General features: G+C 33.5%; 2 protein-coding genes across 2 annotated transcripts; one reads left to right on the plus strand and one right to left on the minus strand.

Moving 5' to 3' along the window:
• The first annotated feature begins 10,112 nt into the window (after positions 1–10,112).
• On the plus strand, positions 10,113–14,256 carry LOC105156980 (Leucine-rich repeat (LRR) family protein). The gene is made up of 9 exons (XM_011073262.3): positions 10,113–10,484; positions 10,732–11,278; positions 11,720–12,180; positions 12,415–12,550; positions 12,682–12,753; positions 12,832–12,900; positions 13,129–13,200; positions 13,664–13,735; positions 13,818–14,256. The coding sequence occupies exons 1-9, from the start codon at positions 10,415–10,417 to the stop codon at positions 13,849–13,851; spliced, it is 1,533 nt and encodes a 510-aa protein (XP_011071564.1). The 5' UTR covers positions 10,113–10,414; the 3' UTR covers positions 13,852–14,256.
• A 2,454-nt stretch (positions 14,257–16,710) lies between these two features.
• LOC105156981 (uncharacterized) lies at positions 16,711–17,833 on the minus strand. The gene has a single exon (XM_011073263.3). The coding sequence runs from the start codon at positions 17,642–17,644 to the stop codon at positions 16,916–16,918; it is 729 nt and encodes a 242-aa protein (XP_011071565.1). The 5' UTR covers positions 17,645–17,833; the 3' UTR covers positions 16,711–16,915.
• Positions 17,834–20,571: the final 2,738 nt, after the last annotated feature.

Raw genomic sequence — 20,571 nt, forward strand, 5'->3', positions numbered from 1 at the left:
AGCCCCAGGCAGGTACCTTCTCAGCCTCCTCAGAACAAGCCCCTGCCCCTAAGCAGGCACCTTCTCAGCATTCATAGAATAAGTCCTGCCCCTAGGCAGGCACCTTCTCAGCCTTCTTAGAATAAGCCCTGCCCTTAGGCAAGCATCTTTCTCAAACTTCTCATAGTAAAGCTTGCCTCATTCTCTCATAAGAAGACATGTCTTCTACACAGGCTCAGAAGCCCTTCCTTGTGGAGGCACCCCAGCCCTCCTCTGGAGGACTTGTAAGCTCTGTTCTGTGCAGGCATCTAAACCCTCCTCTGCAGATACATCTAAAACTTGCTCCAACGGACACCTTATTCTTCCTTCAGCAAAGTCCTTAAGTCATGTTCCAAGTAGGCACCGTCGAATAAGCTATCATCCATGGAGGTACAAAAGCCCTTCTATGTGGAGGCACCTAGCTAAAAGCCCTGCTCCGTGCAGGCACGATGCAAGCCTCTTCCCACTAACATTCTATGTTGGATTTCGGGAAAAAAAAAAAAGAAAATGGCTCCCTCTTCAAGCCTCACCTCTAAAGACGTCTAATCTAATAAGTGCTGAAATCTCCACTTATTAGAGTAGGGGGATAATGATGTTCATAAAAATAGGCTAGCCCAAAAAGGTCCAAGCAGCCTAAAGAAAAAAAAAAATTGTAAGGCCCATGGTGCCTCCCAAGGGGCCTAGTTTGGGAAAAGGTCCAAGAGGCCCAAAGGGATAGACAGATGTCCCCCAAAAAATAAAAGTTCAACCAGCCCAAATCCGAGAGGGCCCTAATCTAAGAAGGCCACTCAAGCCCAGATGGAGCTTTAAGATCTTGAAATCCCCCGGGCAAACTCAAAGGTCCTCCATGGTGCTCATGGGGGACCTAGGTGGCAACCAAGCAGGACCTCTGGAGGTCCCTCTCACATATCTGATAAGGACCAGCAGCTCTAGCACTATGAACCCTAATAGATATGGAGTCCAACTAGGAGAGGGCTCCTCAAACACCTCCTTGAAAATTCGAGAAGGCAACATTCTTATCCCCAGCAAATACACAACATACTCCAACAGTCCCCCAGATCTAAGGGATCCTCCAAATACACTCAAACCCGAAGGGGATCAGCCAACCGTTGGGGACTTTACACCAGATCTAAGGGAGATTCAACATGCTCCCCCAAATTTTTGATTTTTTCCAACAATTTTGTAGTCGCCTATAAATAAAGCTCTCCCCAATGGGAGAAAGACATTCATTTGTTCATACATACACACATTAACATTTATTCACATCATCATAAGGACACAATCAGATCAGAGGGACACACATTCGCACCTTCATATATTTTTTGGCATATTCTTCACTTTGAGCCCCCCTGTTATGAGGTGAAGGAGAAGTGGGTGGCGGCAGTCTCATGAAAGTGGTGAAGAAGATGAAGTATGTAAATATATATTTTTTTTTAAGTAATATATTTAGAAATAATGTATATATATTATTATTATTATTAAAATCATGCCCAAATGCGAGGGGTGCATGTACTACACCACTGGTCTAGAGGTGTTAATGAATAGGATAAAACCCTACTCAGACCAATAACATAATTTAGAGACTCATACTTAGACCCAATAAATATTTTTAGACCCATGCCCAAACCTAGACTCATTAATAACATATAGATGAATTTGGGTTGGATATCTACCTATCAATACCTATAGGTCTATGTACCCAATTTGAACCAAACAAATATGTCTATTTTTTTCAAATGCTTTAGATTATTATTTAGCATTCAATCTACTAAGGTGTGCAATTTTCGATTAACAGATTGAAACCTACTAAATCGAAGATGTGGTTCGATGTTGGTTATTTTCTTTTAGATTTCTATTATCCAATTCAATTTTAATTTTTTATATAGTTAACCCGAACCAAACTGAGCCAAACGATATCTTTGATTTTAATTTAAATTTAAATTTTGCGCTAATTTTTTTAATCTAACGCCAATCTAAAAAGCTTTTTACGGATGTTTTACAAATTTGTTTCAAAATCCAACACAAAATTGTGAATATATCTTTGGGAAAAATCCAGAGACCCCCCCTGTGATAATAGGAATGTTCAAAAACCCCCTTATGAAAATTAAAGTATCAAATACCCCCCTATGATATAAAATAAAGTTCAAAAATCCCCTCCGTACAAAACTTGGGCCACACGCGCTTTGACTGCGATTTTTCTATAAAAATACCTTTTTTTTTTATATTTTTGCCCTTCTCTCACATTTAACATATAATATTATATATATATATATATATATATTTAAGAATTAAATATTCTTTTATATAATAATTATTTAATTAAAATATGATATATTTCTATTAATAATAAAATATTCTTTTATATAATAATTACTTAATTATTTATAAAATAAAATATTATTATAATTAAATTAAAATTAATTTTATATATAATTTAAAAAAAAAAAGCAGCGGCGGCGACAAAGAGGAGGGTTGGCGCCCTCCTCACCATGGGCGACGGCCGACGCCCTCCTCACCATGGGCGACGGCCGTCGCCCAACGCAGCAAGGGCGACGGCGTCGCCCTCCATTTCTGGGCGCCGGTGTCGCCCAAATGTGCGGCGGGGGAGGGGGGAGGTGTGGCGGGAGGACAGGGGAGGGGGGAGGGGGGGGGAGGGGGGGTTTGGAGGTGGAAGGGGTGGGGGAGGGAGGAAGAAGATGGGTGGGGAAGAAGATGGAGGTGGGGGTGGGCCCGGTGGGGGTTGGGGGTTGGGGGTTGAGGGGTGGGGGGATGGGGTATAATTATTATTTTTTATTTTTTTTATAAATTATAATTATATGTATTATAAATATATGTTAAAAATTATAAATTAAAATAATTATATATTAATAAGCCTAGTTGACCGGTTTGACTAGAAGGATATTTTAGTCATTGTTTCTAAAAAAATAGATTCAAATTGACCAGGGGGCGGTGTGATTATTTATTGGTAACATAGGGATGACTTTTGATATTAAAAATTTCATAAGGAGGTTTTTAATATTTTGTTATATCACAGGGGGTCAAAATGAATTTAACCCATATATCTTTTGGCGGATGGTTAAAAATATCAATTTGAAAACTATTTAGTTTTTAAAAAAAAAATTATCAGAAGGATTTCAAAACATAATTTGGAATGATATCTTTGATTTTAATTTGAAATTAAATTCCCACTATGTTTTTCAGTTCTCGTGTTTGGGATGAATTTTTTGACAAGTTAATTCGTCCCAAAATCTATCCCAAATGTGTCAATATATTTTTCAGTAGATGCTTAAATTTAAAAAGGGTTTAGTTTGAAAAATGTTTTCATATGGATTTCAAGATGACAACTTTAAGTCGTCATAAATTACCAATTGAAATCTTGGGTTTGTCTTTCGGACACAACCATTAGAAATTTGGATCCTCATAACACGAATCGAAATAGAAATTATGTCGTCCAAAAGACCTTCGAAGTTTTTGACCGAAGTGGTTCCATCTGAAAATCAATCACCACAAAATTATTTGGACTAAATTCCAAATGGTTTGGAATGGATAGTTTTTAGGAAAAATTATTATTTTAATCCGCCAAGTAATTTTAATTTTTAATTTTAATCCGATAACTATGTCCATTTTTGTTTAGGTCCAGTAACTTACCAAATTGCTTACTTTTAGTCCTCTGGTAGATTTTCGGACAATTTTACCCCTATGCAACTTTTGAAAGGCATATTTTAGTCAATATGCACTCATAGGGGTAAAATTGTCCGAAAATCTGCCAGATGACTAAAAGTAAGCAATTTCGTAAATTACTGGACTTAAACAAAAATGGACATAATTATCGGACTAAAATTAAAACTAGGCATACTTAGAAACTAAAAATAATACTTTTCCCTAGTTTTTAGGTTCTAGTTTGAATGGTCCTTCGAACGATCCTTTTTTCCCAACATAAATGGCAAAAATGAATTTTTTATTACAGATTCATCCGAATATTACAGTTTTTCCGACTAACATTTATCGTCCGAATAAAATGAATTTTTCTAGTAGTATTTTTTTTCTTTTGTTTAAAAGAAATTAAACAAAAAATTCTAAAAGAATCAGACGAGGTGAATGGAAAAATCATAAATTCTTGACACCACATTTCAACATACAATACAAGCTAATTCAAACACATTCTCAATTCACATGAAAAACTTATACAAAATTAAAATCGCATATTTTTCGTCAAAAACTGAAAATCGAAAACTAAAAATAAAAACACAAATATAGTCTCACGTATTGACAGGGTTTTAACTTTTTCGCTCTCACCTCAAATAAGACTAAATTGCAAAACTACAACTAACAAAGCTGCATGGAAAATTTCAGTGAAAAACCCGTCAAGATTGACACCGCAACCAAGAGCATGGATGGGCAAAAACATCTATCTTCTGCGCCTACGACCAATTCAAATAGAGGTTTATATAAACCCTCTCATTTGTATAGATAGCTCGTCAAGGGTAAATTGTTGTCACCTCTCACATGAGGTTTAGTATAATTATAATTTTTTTTATTATTTAAAAAATTATATATATTCTCCTAATTTTAGTTTTTTATTTAACGAGTCCATTTCGTTAGCCTCTCTTAAATTTATAACCAATTTTTATGGTGAACGAATTGTAACTTTATATGTTTTTTAGATTTTTTTAGAATATTTTTATAGACCAATATGTTTTATGGATTATTTACCTTATTCACCATTAGATTTTTCTAAAGCTTTTCAAATATTTTATTTTTTGGAAAAAAAGAAAAAGAGCAAGGGTAAACTAGTAATATTTACATAATTATTTTTCATTTTAGGAAAATATTTATAATTTTTTAAATAAAAAATATTCATAATTATGTCAAATTTTAGGAGAAAATTCTAAAATTTACCCAAATTTCAATATCAATAAGTATTCCCAATTCATCACCCAGTTAATATTGATTAAGTCCAACTAAAATTATATGGCATTTTAGGTAGATGATGAAATAAATTAATACTATCCATTATAGTTAAATAAAATTGATACAAGAAAAATTAAGTTTTGACCATAAATATCTGCATGATTTTAGCAATAGTCAAAATATTTATATGGTTAATATTTTGAACTCACTTGCAGCAATAACGGCTAATAGCTATTGCACGGCGATAGTTAGTTAATAATTTTTTATTTTTTTTTACCTACAATAATTAATTATTATAAAGAATAATATTTCTAGTGTGGGCCCAAAGTTAGTGGTTAAGTCCAGCATGTAGAATGGGCTGGAAAGCCTGGTGATCACTTGGGCCTAAATCCCAAATGAAGGAAATAGTTAGGAGGCCCAAGGAGATGAAGAACAAAGGCTAAAGCCCAACTCATCAAAATAAAAACCCTAAAAAACCTCACATATACCAATTGTTGTGGATTAGTGGTCACAATGGAACATTGTTCAAATTATTATCAAGATCTGTAATCAGGTTAGACATTTGTTCTGATCTGTTTGTTAATTCCTATGTGGTTAGAACTTAGTATTTTATGAGAGTAGATCAATTATAAAAATTTTGATTAATACACGTGATACAGACGTAATCCTCTCTAATAAATTTGTATAACGTCACTTCTATTTGTGTATTTTATAACACACAAAAAAAGAAAAAAGAAAAATAATGATAACCAACTTGAATAACTAATTTTTTACTTGAAAAGCAATCATCAACTTCAAGACAAGTTGGCCAGAATAGGAGTGTCAATTGATAGGGTAAGACTATCAAAACCCATTAAAAACATATATATTGGATTTGGGTTGAATCTCTATCCATCAATACCCATCTGTCTATGTACCCAATTTAAACCTAAGAAATATATTTATTTTCTTTGCTATTTAATTGAACAAATAGTTTAAGACATTATAACATTATTTATCGTGTAATATTTTCATATAATTATTTTGTAAACGGTATAATAAACGATATATTATTTAAAAAATTCTATAAAAAAAGAATTATTTGTAAATTAAGCTCAATAATTCTGAATTTATTGATAAATCATTAAGGGTGTTAAAAATTCGGTTAACCGGCCAAACCGAATTTTGGTTCGTACCAAAAATCGAACAAAAAGTTCGATTTGGTTTTTGGTAACAATTTTTTAAAACAATCAGTGCAATCGGTCTGTACAGTTTGGTTAGGTCGGTTAGCCATACCGACTGAATAACTAAAATTAAAAAATATATTTATATAATATATTATAGTTTTATAAAATATATTAATATGTCTAAGAATTACACTTATAATTTATAAATATATATTATATTATAATAATATAATTTAATTTCTACTTATTTTAAACCTAAAATATAAAAATTAAAAACTATTAAATTAATTAATTGATAGATTTTTTTTCTTATACCGACAGAAAAAATATTCAGTCATAATTGAACTGAACTGATTAGTTTTCAGATGGCGTGGACCATTTCTTCGGAGACACAAGGCAACCCTAGAAAGCATTTTTTCTGCAAGTCATCTCGAGTTTAAACGCATCCAAGCAATTGCAATTGAAACATAGAAAGCATAGATTCGCATCGCCTACTTGCTGAAAGCAAAAATGGAATGGCCGATGATTCATTGTATGACGTTTTTAAGACCTCACTAATAAGCTATACACTTTTGAGTTCATAATAAATGAAATGAACCCCCGGATGAAGAGAAAATCTCCCGTCCCTTTTACTAAACCATGGGGAGCCCCGAGTAGTTTATCGGCATATTGAGTTGTCATGACGATACCTTTCTTAGTGGACGATCGAAAATTTTCTTCATCACGAGACTAATTAGAATCTGTCGTAGACACCCGAGAGGACCTCCACAAGGTAGGCTAAAAGAGTAAAAGGACAAGAAGCAAAGAGTTATGCTTTCATTTCTTTGTTGAGATTGAAATAAAGTTCTTTAAAAAGGGGGTAGGTGCACACAGGCCAAGTCAAGAAAAGGACTTCCTTACTTCTCTTTCATAGTAGTCTTAATGACTAGTAGTTTTAAGCCTTAAGAAAGCGATTTTACCGAACTTTCAATTAATCAAAAATTCAATTTGATCCGGTTCGGTTAATTGAATTTAACACTCCTTAAATTATAGGTAAAAATAAAAAATAAAAATATTAATTTAATTTGTATGATTTGTAGAAAAAATGGGTGGGAAAAAAATAAAGAAAAAAATTGAATATGGGTCTTACTGAACGCAAACACTAGGTCTGCTAGGGTCTTGAGTGGGGTAAAAGGGATTGGGTATGATTCGGGTCTGAGTTAATTTGTTTGGATTCTTTTGGATTTGGATCTGGATATGGTAAGACCCTACCCATTGACAGGCCTAGGCGAGAACCTATTCCTGTTCCGAGAGAACATGGGCCATGAGAAAGCTAAATGAATTTTTCTATTACAGATCCCGTTATATCTTTTATTCTATCTACAACACACACGTCATACATATAAAAAAATTCCTATTTAAAACATATAATGTCGGTTTTATACACGTGGCATGTGTATGTTGAATGGAGTAAAAGATGAAACAGAAATTGTAATAAAAAATCCGATCCTCGTGAAAAATAGGTCATGTGAAGCATGGCCAACTAACTCTCCCTCCTTTGGTTTCGTAAACAGCGTTGAAAAATAAATTAAGCTATATTGGTATTCGGCTAAGATGAATTGATAAAAGTTTGTTTGAGTTTGATTTATTTAACTTGACCACAATTTATTATTTCATAAGCTAGCAACTCAATTTTTACCTCATTCAATCGAGATAAGAATAATAAAGTATAACTCAATTTTCTCAGCTGTTTTTACTTTAAAGTTGATCTGAAATAAAGCATTTATTTTGTAACAATTAATAGTAATGAAAAATACATAAATAAACCTTTCTTAAGCAGTACATTATAATAAAAAAGTATCTGAGTTTATAATATTATATAAGTAATCATGTTCGAGAAAATTACAAACCCCCCCCCCCCCAAAAAAAAGAACCTCATATTTCAAAATTCTAAAATCTAGGAAATAGCTTTTCCAAAAAAAAAAACAAAAAATGCATTACTTTTTATTTCCAAAAAGAAAAGAAAAAACAACCATTTAATTTACCCTACTTTTGGACGAATTTTAAACTTTTTACAAAACAAGGAGAGATTTGAGTAATTAGCTTTGATCCTCCTTTAGAAAAAAAAAAAAAACAAAAAAAACAAACTTCTTACGTTAAAAGCTATTTTATTTAAATTGATATTCAATTTTAGAATTCTTTTTCTTTTAACTAGATCATTTATGCATAAAAAAATTCAACAAAATTTTATAAACTTATAAAATTTTTGAACTTTCTATTTAGTTCACTACAAGAAAAAGAAAAATTATTTCCTACACTATAAATCACTACACTTAAAAACTGTAGTAAATTAATATTACCTACTACAATTAAATAAAATTGATGTGAAAATTTAAGTTTTGACTACGATTAATCAATATTTGCTATGATTTTTATCTATGGACAAAATATTTTCCACGTATAGTTTTTAATTGTAGCAAATATTTTAATTTTTTTGCAAAAGCAACGATAATTGCACTGCTTAGATTACAAGAGGAATGAAACAAACAATCAGCAAGGCGTCTATCAAAAAAAAGGGAAGTGCCTTAGTCGTGTCCTAGTTAGCTTTCAGAAAGCCGAAAAGGCGTAAGGGGGGCTGACATAGTTTAGGGGAAGGTGCTTCTCTCCCAACCAAAGAGCAAAACCCCAAAGAGAGTCCTCGAGTGAGAGGCACGAAGGGGGATACAAGCTAGGCTGCCAGTATTTGCCATAATTTTTATTTTTAATCCTTGATGCGCCCTAAAATTATTAAATCCACCCCACAAATAGAAACAGGTAAGCCCAGCTAGCCCATTAGCAAGGAAGAGATGTCTACAAGCTTGCCTCCTACTGTACTGAACTGACAGATTCAAAAAATTAACATAATTCAGTCGGACCTGTCATCATACAACTGGATGGTACATCATATAGCTTGCCAATATATTAAGACAGATCAACACAAAATATCCCCAGGTGGTTCCATATAAATCGATGACAAATGAGTTGGGAATCCACGGCAACCAATTCCCAGATTTTCAGACAGACATGGCAAAATTCAGTGCACCTAATGTATCTCAGTCAAATTAAGTCCAAATCATAAACGATTTTTCTGGATAATAGACAACTCAAAGGGTTTTCAAATGGCATAAGAATCTCTACAACAACTCCATTATCCTGCTCTGTGTAGTTATATGGTAACCTCATTCTTCACTCGCAAACTCTCATTTCTCTCTTGATTTTTAGGTTGTTCTGAGCCTATATTTTCACTCCACACGAATATATACAATTTATTATTATTCTACACCATTATTCTTACTTTAATTCAAGTTCTCTCAATTTTTTTTCAGTAAAAATATTACTGACTCAAACATTGGAGTGCTAACCTTGTATTATCCTGCTCTGTGCAATTATTTGGTAATATCATTCTTAACTCTCAACCCTCATTTATTCTCTCATCTCTCTTGATTTTTAGGCTGTTCTAAGTCTATATTTTACACTACACCCGAATATATACACTTTATTATTATTCTACACCATTATTTTTACTTTAATTCAAGTTCTCTTCATTCATTTTCAGTAAAAATGTTACTGCTTAAGCTAATATTTGTTTTGCAGGGTTAGTCCTCATTGATTTTAGAATTTATTTTAAAAATTCATCGACCTTGTGGTGTGGCAAAAAATTTGGTATGCATAAACTATATTAATTAACCACAGTGAAAATCTATATTTAATTAAAAAAATTGTTATTGTCTTAACAACTATAACTTATTTGTAAAAATATTTAAGAAATATTATCTCTAAAACTTTCATTTATTAAATTATAAATCATCATAATCTGAAGAAACACTTCCTATTTTTCAAAAAAATTATAATATTGTTATAAAATTTTGAAATATAAAAAAATATTCTTTTAAGTAAAAGCATCTAAATTTCTACATTTGTGGAGAATTTTGTCATTGCAGTTGTTAGTGTTACCTTCCACGACACAAAGAAAGCGTAAATGCAGGCACGTTGAAAGTTCAATCACCAAATCCATGAAATGACACGCACATAACAAGTAGCAGACAATCTGCTGCTCTGACCACTTCACCATTTCCAAGCTTTTCTTTTCTTTTTTTCTAATTCTTCCCGCGTTAATCAAATATCTGTTGATTGATTCTTTATTCTTTCCTCTTCAACAACTTCATCTCTTTCTTGCAGAATTCATCCAACAGCTGACCCTTTCAACTCCCTATCTTCAACTCCATCAAACTCCCTTCTTCTCTCTCTCTCTCTCTCGCTCTCTTTCTCTCTCATGTCTATCTCGCTTGCGATTATCCACCATGATGATCACCCCCTTCCTCTTCTTGTCATTTCTCCTGCTCCCAGTTGCCTTATCTCAGCTCTTCAGAGGTAAGTTAAGAAAAGAGGGAAAAGAGAAAAAGTTGATTCAGTCATCTGTTTTTTGGCTTTTTGATTCATTTTAGAGACAACCCTTGTGAAATTTTGCCGAAATTTAATCTGGGCTTGCGCTTTTAACTGTTAAAATTCCAATCTTTAGTGCTTTCCTAGGGTTTTTTCAGGTATTTTTGCTGATTGGGGCCCTTTAGTAGTGATAAAAGTTTAAATCTATGGTCTTTTTCCTCTGGTAATTTTGTAGATGTATTTATTGATTGTGGAGCTAATGTTAAGTCCACCTTCAACGACTTGGAATGGCTCCCAGACAACGATTACATATCCGCAGGAACTTCCAAGAATATTACAGCACCAGTTCTGGTCCCAACTCTGGCCACTGTGCGTACTTTTCCTCTACAGAACAATGCTTTCAAGAAGTTCTGCTATGAAATTCCGGTTGATCGGACGAGGAAATACCTAATCAGGGCAACATATTACTATGGGGGAGTTAATGGGAACGTTAATCCCCCTGTTTTTGATCAGATAGTTGATGGGACACTGTGGAGTGTGGTGAATACAACTGATGATTATTTAAGAGGGGATTCGAGTTATTACGAAGGGGTGTTTATGCCCACAGGGAAGAATTTGAGTGTGTGTTTGGCTGCGAATACTTATACCGATTCTGACCCTTTTATTTCAGCTCTTGAGGTTGTGCTTTTGTGGGATCAGTTGTACAATTCCACAGATTTTAAAGCTTATTCTTTGAGTTTGGTGGCAAGGCACAGCTTTGGGTATGATGGACCAGTGATAGCGTGAGTCTCTTTAATCTTGTTGCTCTGGATTGTCTAATTTAGATAAATTGTTATCTGATGACTTCAAAGTACAAAAGCTAAAGTAATTTTTAGAAAGAGTATAGCTTTGTTTTAAACCATTGTTTAACTAAATGTTCATCGAATTCTGTGTTCTTTTTGTCCAATTTGTCTTTTCGTTTTTTTCAATTGATTAAGAATCATAATTGAAGCATCAACTGCAATGTCCAAGCAAAAGTTTATGCCAGGCAGCCATTTTGTTTCTGATTATTCCCTAATGTAGTGATTATTTGTTCTATGATACTTGTTCTGATTATTTGTTGCATGATATCTCTGCTGTCGCCTCTTCTTACAAGGATGGTTTTTCACTGATGCAAGATTCGGCACTAGGCAACTCTTTGGTTTTATGTTTTTTAGCTAACTAAAAGCATATGAAATCACCAGATATCCCGATGATCAGTTCTATCGCTACTGGTCACCATTTGGAGAAGATGCATTTCCCCAATCAAGTTTACCAAATCTTGCTGTTTCCGGTATCTGGAACCTGCCCCCTCCAAAAGTGTTCCAAACACGGTTAGCAAAAAGTCAGCCTGAGCCTCTAACATTATTTTGGCCACCGGGTCCTGTTGCAAGTGACAATTATTCTATTGCTCTATACTTTGCGGACGATCAAACTGCTTCAGGGAGCTCTAGAACAATTGACATAACCATAAATGGTGTTGCATATTACAATAACTTGAGTGTGATTCCAGCTGGTGTTGTTGTGTTTGCAAATCCATGGCCTCTTTCTGGCATTACGAACTTAACCTTGGCTCCTTCTCCTGGATCAACTGTCGGTCCTCTGATCAATGCTGGAGAGGTTTTCCATATGCTTCCCACTGGAGGGAAAACTCTCCCACGTGATGGTATGATCTGCTCCTAATGTTGTATATAATTGGTTACTAATGAATTTCAACCAAATATCACAATTAAATTGCCACCGTTTGTTGAACCATTTAGTAACAAGAGCCATTCTCTGATCAATGATCAATATGAGACGCACTCAACAAAAATTGATTGATCTTTTTTTCCGTCCTTGAGGCGTAGAACTTAACCACAGATTGTCTTGAGTGTTGATTTTTACGTTCTTTTTCCTGCAGTAATTGCAATGATAAATTTGCGCAAAAGCTTTCAGAATCCTCCAGCTGATTGGCATGGTGATCCATGTTTACCCAGTGGATATTCATGGACTGGGGTTACTTGTTCCGAAGGACCCCGGATTCGAATAATCACATTGTGAGTAGGATCTTTCAATATGCTACTCTATTTTTCTGCTCGAGACCTACGCCACTATTCAAAAAGCCATTTCATCATTCCAAGTGAACTGATTTGACAAGCTTACTCGATTTTTTCCCTGTTATCCTCAGAAACCTGACGAGCATCGGCCTTTCAGGATCAATTTCACCAAGTATTTCCAGGATGACGGCACTAAATAGCATGTGAGAGAATGTAAAATCTGCAAGTCTTGTAATTTCATATATGCAGCCTTTCCATTGATGGCTTTTCGTTATTCACAGCTTGCTCGGAAATAATAGCTTGATGGGAACTATTCCAGACCTCAGTTCATTGAAGGGATTGGAAATTTTGTGAGTGACAGAATTAATGCTGTTATTATTCATTATATCTTTGTGATTTACGTTATAGTAATTTACTGTTTACAGTGACTATCTATGTGATAAGGATCTCGGGTTATGTCTATATATCGACTAATATAAGATCGATGTTTTTCGGTCAATGCTTACATGGAACTAATTGACTAAGTTTCCGTCCAATAATGATACGCTTTTCTTAATGCACTAAATTTTCCATTCCAGGCATTTGGAAAACAATCAGCTTGGTGGAACGATTCATCCATCATTGGGAAACTTAAGGAACTTACGAGAACTGTAAGTTACGACTCAAGCCATTTTTATCGCTTTATCAAAGAGCTCACATTATGCTTAAGTCCCTTTGAGAATTTTCTTATATTGTATTTGGCTTGACGGATGTGAACGTATGGATTTCAAGTCCCTAATAACAAATCTTTTTGAATTCTTTGAATTCCTTCCATGAATCCTTCCCTCAAATCCATATTCTTCTATCCAACTTGCTCGTTTTTGGGCTTGATCTTTCTTCATAACATTTGAATACATTCTCGAGTGGTCATCCTTCGATGCAGTGCAATAACACGTTAGAACATCCAATTTGAGTTCAAATATTAGCACGAAGTTGAATCAATGAAGCATGAAACATCCAATAAATTCGATGCTCACTTACCTCACTTAAAAATATGGAGCGGATTTATTTCCAGACAACTGCATGTTTATTTTATGACTGATAAATATATACTGCTTTTTATTCCCCCCTCAGCTTTCTTCAGAACAACAATCTAACTGGTCAAGTACCAAGCAACCTTGCTCAAAAACCTGGATTGACACTCAGGTGACATTCTGTTGAATAAATACACTTTTTCCTTTCTGCCGAGTTTTCACGATTAATTGACTTGAAATCTTTCTCTTCTTAGGTATACTCCTGGCAATCCATTCTTGCATCCTTAACAGCCATAAGGTTGTCCGATCCACCATTCTTTGGTCTGCTAAAAGTTCTTGCAAGATCGAGCAGAAGGGTTGATCAAGTTGTTCAGTTATAGTTGTCTGAGGTATAGGAATTCAGGTTTACGGTTCGCCCACTTAACCACTTTTCCACTATTTTCATGAGAACCGGTATTCGATTCATTCTAAATCACTGCCAGTCAGAAAATGAACATGATTGATCCTTAGTTCAAGTGTACATCATTGTTTTTTTGTACCAAAGGGCTGTTTGTTCTTTCGACAGTTCGCAGCATTTTTATAACATTCTTTTTCTGTATTATTTTTGCACAGTTAGCCTGTAAACTTCCCGTCTGATTACTGAATAACTCTCCTTGTATCTCTTGGTAATGGTTCTTACACCGTTTTTTCTCAGTTCTTGTTCTGTTCTTCTGTGATCATCTATATTTGTCTTTCTATCGTTCCGTTGTTTCCATACAGTTACTCTTGAAGTTGCAAGGTAGACAAACAACATGCACTAGACCAGCTGGAAATGTTATGTGTGTCGAACTGTCGATTCCTTAACAGCCTGTCGATGTTTGAATCCAACATTTGCATGCCCTTTGAAGGAAAGGCGTCGTATGGATATTTAAGAAAGGAAAAATTGTGTTAATAAATAGTAAAACGGATTGTCAAATTTGTGTAGGGATATCAATGAAACGGGTTCGGGTGGGTTTTGCTGGACTCGAGACCCACCTCGTTTTCTCTTTACAAAACCCAGGACTTGCCCCGTCACATAATTTGCCCGACCCGATTGGCTTAACGTGCAAGAGTGGTTATTTTTTTTCCATTCAATTAACCGATATGATTATCTAAAATATTAAATATTGTTACTCATAAATAACAGCTACACGATTATATTTTTTTGCTAAAAACGGATATTGAATAAAAATTAAAAATTGTCACTTAGTTGTCATTGACAAATTTGTGTAAAAATCAGACACAGAAAAACACCCAACTTCTAATGCCCAATAATCCATCAACTACATATAGCCAGGACGCTTTAGTAATAAAGTTCGATTTTTAAAAACATCCGATTAAAATATCATGTCGAGCAGAAATTTTTTAATTCAAATTGGGTTTGGTCAGATTTAAATCAATTATATGTTAAGTACAATAAACTTGTCATGGGTATTGGTAGTACAGTTCAAGAAAATAATCAATTACATGATAAACGTATCACACTTGCTATATGATTTATTTAGCTCAATCAGATCTAATTTGGGTAAGAATTTCCTCGGCTGCAGCCATCGGTGAAAATATCAAAATCTTGAATTTATCTTTCACAAGTTATGAGGGTCCTCTAAAGATTTCAACAAGAAATTGTGGAAACTTAATTTAGAGTGACATGAAATGAAATCAATACCAACTAACATTAAATTTAGATGTGTATGGAAGTGTTGTTCATGCATTTTGAGTAAGCCTCATTTATGTTCTCCTCATGTTGCATTAAAGTACGCTTTTGGAGAGGTAGTAGCACCATAAATAGAGTACAGCTTTTGTTCCCAAGTCCTCCTAAAGGCAACCCTTTTTTTTTTTTTTTTTAAATTTGGATGGTTTCGGCTCCGATCAGCACCATCGGTCAAAACATACCCCCAAGAATCGTATACAAATCAATTATAACCGTGTTTATAAATTACTCGCCAACACAATTCTTATTTTAACAGAGAAAATCAAACTCACAACTGTATAACTAGAAATAACCCGTTCTTATTTATTAAACCTGTAACTATTGGCCCTCGTAAAGACATGTAACACGTGCGTGCGCGCACACACACACACATAAAGTTTGAAAAAATTATATTATTATCCCTGAAGTTATGTTTTACATTTCAAATTCGTCCTCGATTATGTAATATAAAATATAAATTTAGAACGTGCTACGAAAATTTTTATAATTGATCGATGAGTTCTTTTGTAATATGTGTAAACCTCAAACTCTAAATTTTCGAATCTAAATTGACATTGCATCAAGTATTATAGTTAAATAAAATTTAAAATATTTGAATTGATAATTATCATTTATATATATATATATATATATATAAAGTTAAATAAAACAATGATTAGAGCAAGGATGTGGGTGTGTTAGGCACCAAAAACAAATTGACGATTGGTTCCATATTATGTGGATCATGTTTCCTAATCTCTGCCTGAAAAGCTTAACCACATAACAAGAATCATCATATAGAATTTTTAAAAGAAAAATATTTTTTTCTATATTATAAATAATTATAATTTAAAAATTATAATAAATTAATACTATTTATTATGTTGACCAAAATTAATGTGAAAATTTAAATTTTGACTATAGTAGGTCTAACGTTTGCAATGATTTTAGATGTGACAAAAATATTTGAATCAATCTTTTAATACAACTAATATTTTGCTCTCGTCTCCAGAAACAATGATTAATAGCGCCGTTGTTCAGTCGTAATTAGGTGGGGGGTGGGGATGGGGTGACATTTTTTGTCGGACACAAATTACATTTTACAATTTACTCCTACAACTTTAAAATTTTAGTATTCTTAGTTAAATTGAATGTGACTTGCACATGATCCAATTAATTTACAATTTTAATCCTGTAAATCAATTCGTGCAGGACAAAAAATTATTTTTCTAAGTTTCAGGACTAAAATTGTAATTTAATAGTGTAAAATTGCCAAAATTTTGAAATTACAAAACTAAATTACAAAATCAATTCGTGTATGACAAAAAAAGTCGCCCTCCTAAATTACAAAACTAAAATTTTATTTTTTTCAAAAAAGAAAAATCATATTTATTCTAAGCAGTGAAACTACAGAGACAATTTCTTCTAAGCAGTGAAAGTACAGGAGACAAGTTTGATAGCATTGAACAGAAACAATGAAGTCAGAATCTACATAGAAACTCATCAGCAGATCTATCATGTAACATATAATCTAAACCAAAACGCCAAACAAAAGCATGAAAATCAGTACAAACAAAAACCAAACATCAATTTCTACATTATTATAATCATCATCACCTCTCTCACTGTTCTTCATCAATCTGATCAGCTCTCTAATCTTCCTTTCCTCAACGAAAACAGTGGTGGGAGAGCACTGTTTCTCCCCTGCGTGCAAATAGGCACATTGATCATAGGCCTTATCCTTATAGTAGCTGATCTTGTTCTCTCCAATCCCTTCTTCACTCTCTTCACAGCTTTCTCTCGACTTCCCTGCACCCCTTCTTTCCTCTCATGATCTCCTGCCGGGATTTCGGCTATCGATCTTCCAGACGAGGACGATGATGACGAAGAAGAAGATGGAGACAACGTCGAAGCACGTTGTTTCTTCAACCTCAACAATTCTTTCCATAAAACAGTGCACTTAGGTGGTCTAGGGGACGGATCATCATCAAGAAACCAGCTTATTCTGCTTTCCTCCTTATTCTTCTGCTCGGTTTTCTCCCGACCCTCTCCGCCGTGATCCTCCGTTTTGAGGCTAATCTTGTTGAGTTTCTCCGCATAGTGCATTTGCCAAAAGGGCAGCAGCTTCCCTTCACAGAACAGTTCGTCTGCGGTTATCATGTTGGTCAAGTTTCCGGAAAGAAACTCGAACTCCGCCGCATTTCTTGCAGCACGTTCGCTACCGGTCTCTTGCTCGTTCTCCTGATGACGGTTCGGGCATATGGAGATGAAGTTGTTCTCGTCGAGAAACTCGGCGGAGAAAGATATACGGGGGCTAGAGATGGGGTCGACGACGCATTTTGATGTAGATTGGATGGGTTCTAGGGAGACCATGGTGTTTCTCTTTCTGTTTTGTGTTTAGAGGGGATGTGTGCATGGACTTATAAAGAGGAGATGATTTTTTTAACTCTTGAACGTTTGGAATCGATCATTAATTATACGATAAGTGTATTACACTAATTGCTGTCTCGAGGACAGTAAAATGTGGTTAGGACAAAAGTTTGTGGGATATGATGATGGTTGTTGATGTGAGGTTTTGGGCAGCCTAAGTTAGTTTATGTTTGAGCAATAGGGTGTGGTGTAGTAAATGTTTGGACGGTGAGAATATTAAAAGGGAGTGGTCTGGAGAAGCAGGAACAAATGAGCTAAGGTTGTTTATGGAGCTTGGGGACAGCACATGGACACCTTGGGAGCTAAATGACAAAAAGCTCTCAACGTACTCTAATTTTGTGGCCTTGTGGAGTTCCATTGGGCCATGGAGTAGTAGTTTCACTTCCTATTCTTTTTACTATGAAAAATGAGAGTGATTTTGAATGAGTTTTAAGGGGTGTTTTGTTGGGAAATTTTAATTTAGATCAGGTGTGATTAGATCTGAATTAATTATATGGTAACTGTAATATATTTGTGGTGCGATTGGTATATAATTCAGAAAAAGTGATAAATTCTATGATAAGTATACCTCATTTGCTCTGTGATTGGTTTGGTTTGGCCACACTTGGTTTGGGTAATAATTTTTCACGTTTTGTAATAATTTCTGTTTTTATGGTGAAAATAAATTGTAAATTAAGCAGTATCAAATATTAGGAGTGTTTGAAAACGAAAGCTAAAAGTGAAAATTTGTTTTTGAAATTTGAGTGTTTGGAAAAACAGCTTAGTATTTATAAGTTTACTAGTAAGATACGAAAATTGGTAGGGGACTATCTATAGCTTTTTATTTAAATCAACTTAACTTATGCAATTTCAAAGCAAAAATTATAAAACAAAAAACACTATGTTAAGTTTTTTTAACTATAATAAGCTGATAAATACTTATTTTAAGTTCTTGCAAATACCCCCTTATTAAGTTATAACTTACGACGCTTGTTGATTCAATTGGTAAAATAAGATTATTTATAGTCAGATTGATGATTATGAATTCAATTTCTTTGTCGATGTGCGGTCCGTCGGTAAGTAATCTAAAAATATTCATGTAAACGATTTACGATCGTGAGTCATATTTTACCTGTCGTGATTATATAAATCAAAACCACCTAAATATTTTTTTGTACCAAACAAATAAAATAAGTTAAAACTTGTGTGCATTTAGCAGTTTATTCTTTTGAAATGAAAGCGATAACTATTATTAGAACCATAAATATTAAATACCAATATCTAACAATTACCAATAACAACCATATACTATTCATAAATATAAGATAATTATAGTTAATCATCACCTACTATCAAAGTAGAACTATACCTACTATTAAAGTAAAAATATCCAACACATTGGTGGGGTTCGAACCCACGACACTTAGCAGTTTATAAGCAGGCACTTTTGAAGTGAAAAGGTCGATGAGGTTGTTAAATTACATCGATACCCCTTAAGGTTAGATTTAAAAATCTAAATACTCTCCGTCTTTTGTAAAATTACAGTACTCCCTTAAAAATGTGTTAATGTAAAGTCTTCATAGGGTGTCTGTAAGGTTTTACTACTGACGCTACGTACTTATAATTACAATTACATCATCGAACGAAGTAATTATAATTTTATAAAAAATATACAATATTTGTGTATTTAAATTTTATCTCATTTGGTGTTAATATAATTTAATATACACATATATAAAAATATTAATTTATATATATATGGTAGAGACAAGGCAACATAGCTAGGTCTATTCAAGTTGATTTAATGATTAATGAGTAGAATAGAGGACCATGAGATAGACTTTCTGCCCAAAGTTGATTTCTTGCATTACTTTTTTGTTTTGGAAGATATACAGGATATTTTGAAAAGCGTGTGTAATTGAATTAAGAAAAAGCGTGCATGACAATAAAGCGATTAAAGCCCTACAGTTTTATCAAGTCAAATTAATTAATTAATTAGGTGCCCACATTGATTTAGAAGTAATTATTAATGTACTTCAGCTGCAGCAGTGTATATGAACCAATTATGTGTAAGATTGCATGAGCATCCACATTAATTACCAACTTAAAATTTTAATTAATATTCTAAACTTGCGAATTAGCCGTTAATTAAGCCGACAATTTTTAAGAAAAAATTAATTCTTAAAATTATATATTTCGTTTGATTGCATCAGTCTGTAAACATAAGCTTTCATTAAAAATACTTGTTTTTATTAGTATCGAAGAAGTGTTTACAAATGTTGAAAAAATAAGTATTTATCAGTTTATTGCCGAAAATAAGTTCAAATTAATGATTTGGTGTTACGATTTTTGCTTTTGAATTGCTTAGATTAAGTTGATTTAAATTAAAAGTTATAAGCAACAGCCTACCAATTTCTGTAGTTTATCGGTGAAATTACAAAGTTCATCTACGACTTTTTTTTTATTTTTTTCCAAACACTCCCAACTTTTACTACGTATCGTTTAACTAACTACTTTCGCTACAATTTATGCACACCACAAAAGTTATTGCAAATAGCCCTTTATTGTGAAACGAGCTTTTGTGTTCTTGAGTATGAATTTGTTGTAAAAAATTCAGCCATAAATAGTCACGCATAAATTCCCTGTGTTCGAAAATTATATTTAATATCCCTATTGTTTGTTTTGTCTAACAAATAGATTTATCTATTAATCAGAATTTATCGAATTTAGTCAATCCACTCATGTTAGCAAGTTTTGTGAATTTGATAAATATGGTAAATATTCAGTCAGTGTTAAATATAAATTTTGATTCTTATTTTGGCTAATATTAATAAATTCGATAAAATATTGATAAACAAAAAAATCCATCTATTAAATAAAGACAAATTGAT

This window comes from Sesamum indicum, linkage group LG3 (assembly GCF_026168435.1).
Source record: "Sesamum indicum cultivar Baizhima isolate 11 linkage group LG3, ASM2616843v1, whole genome shotgun sequence".
NCBI lineage: Eukaryota > Viridiplantae > Streptophyta > Magnoliopsida > Lamiales > Pedaliaceae > Sesamum > Sesamum indicum.

Excerpts from the sequence above, each read along its gene's own strand:
- LOC105156980 (XM_011073262.3), top strand. The coding sequence starts at position 10,415 with ATGATGATCACCCCCTTCCTCTTCTTGTCATTTCTCCTGCTCCCAGTT. Across the intron at positions 13,201-13,663 it reads TTAAGGAACTTACGAGAACT|CTTTCTTCAGAACAACAATC; the intron begins GTAAGTTACGAC and ends TTCCCCCCTCAG. Across the intron at positions 13,736-13,817 it reads AAACCTGGATTGACACTCAG|GTATACTCCTGGCAATCCAT; the intron begins GTGACATTCTGT and ends TTCTCTTCTTAG.
- LOC105156981 (XM_011073263.3), bottom strand. The coding sequence starts at position 17,644 with ATGGTCTCCCTAGAACCCATCCAATCTACATCAAAATGCGTCGTCGAC.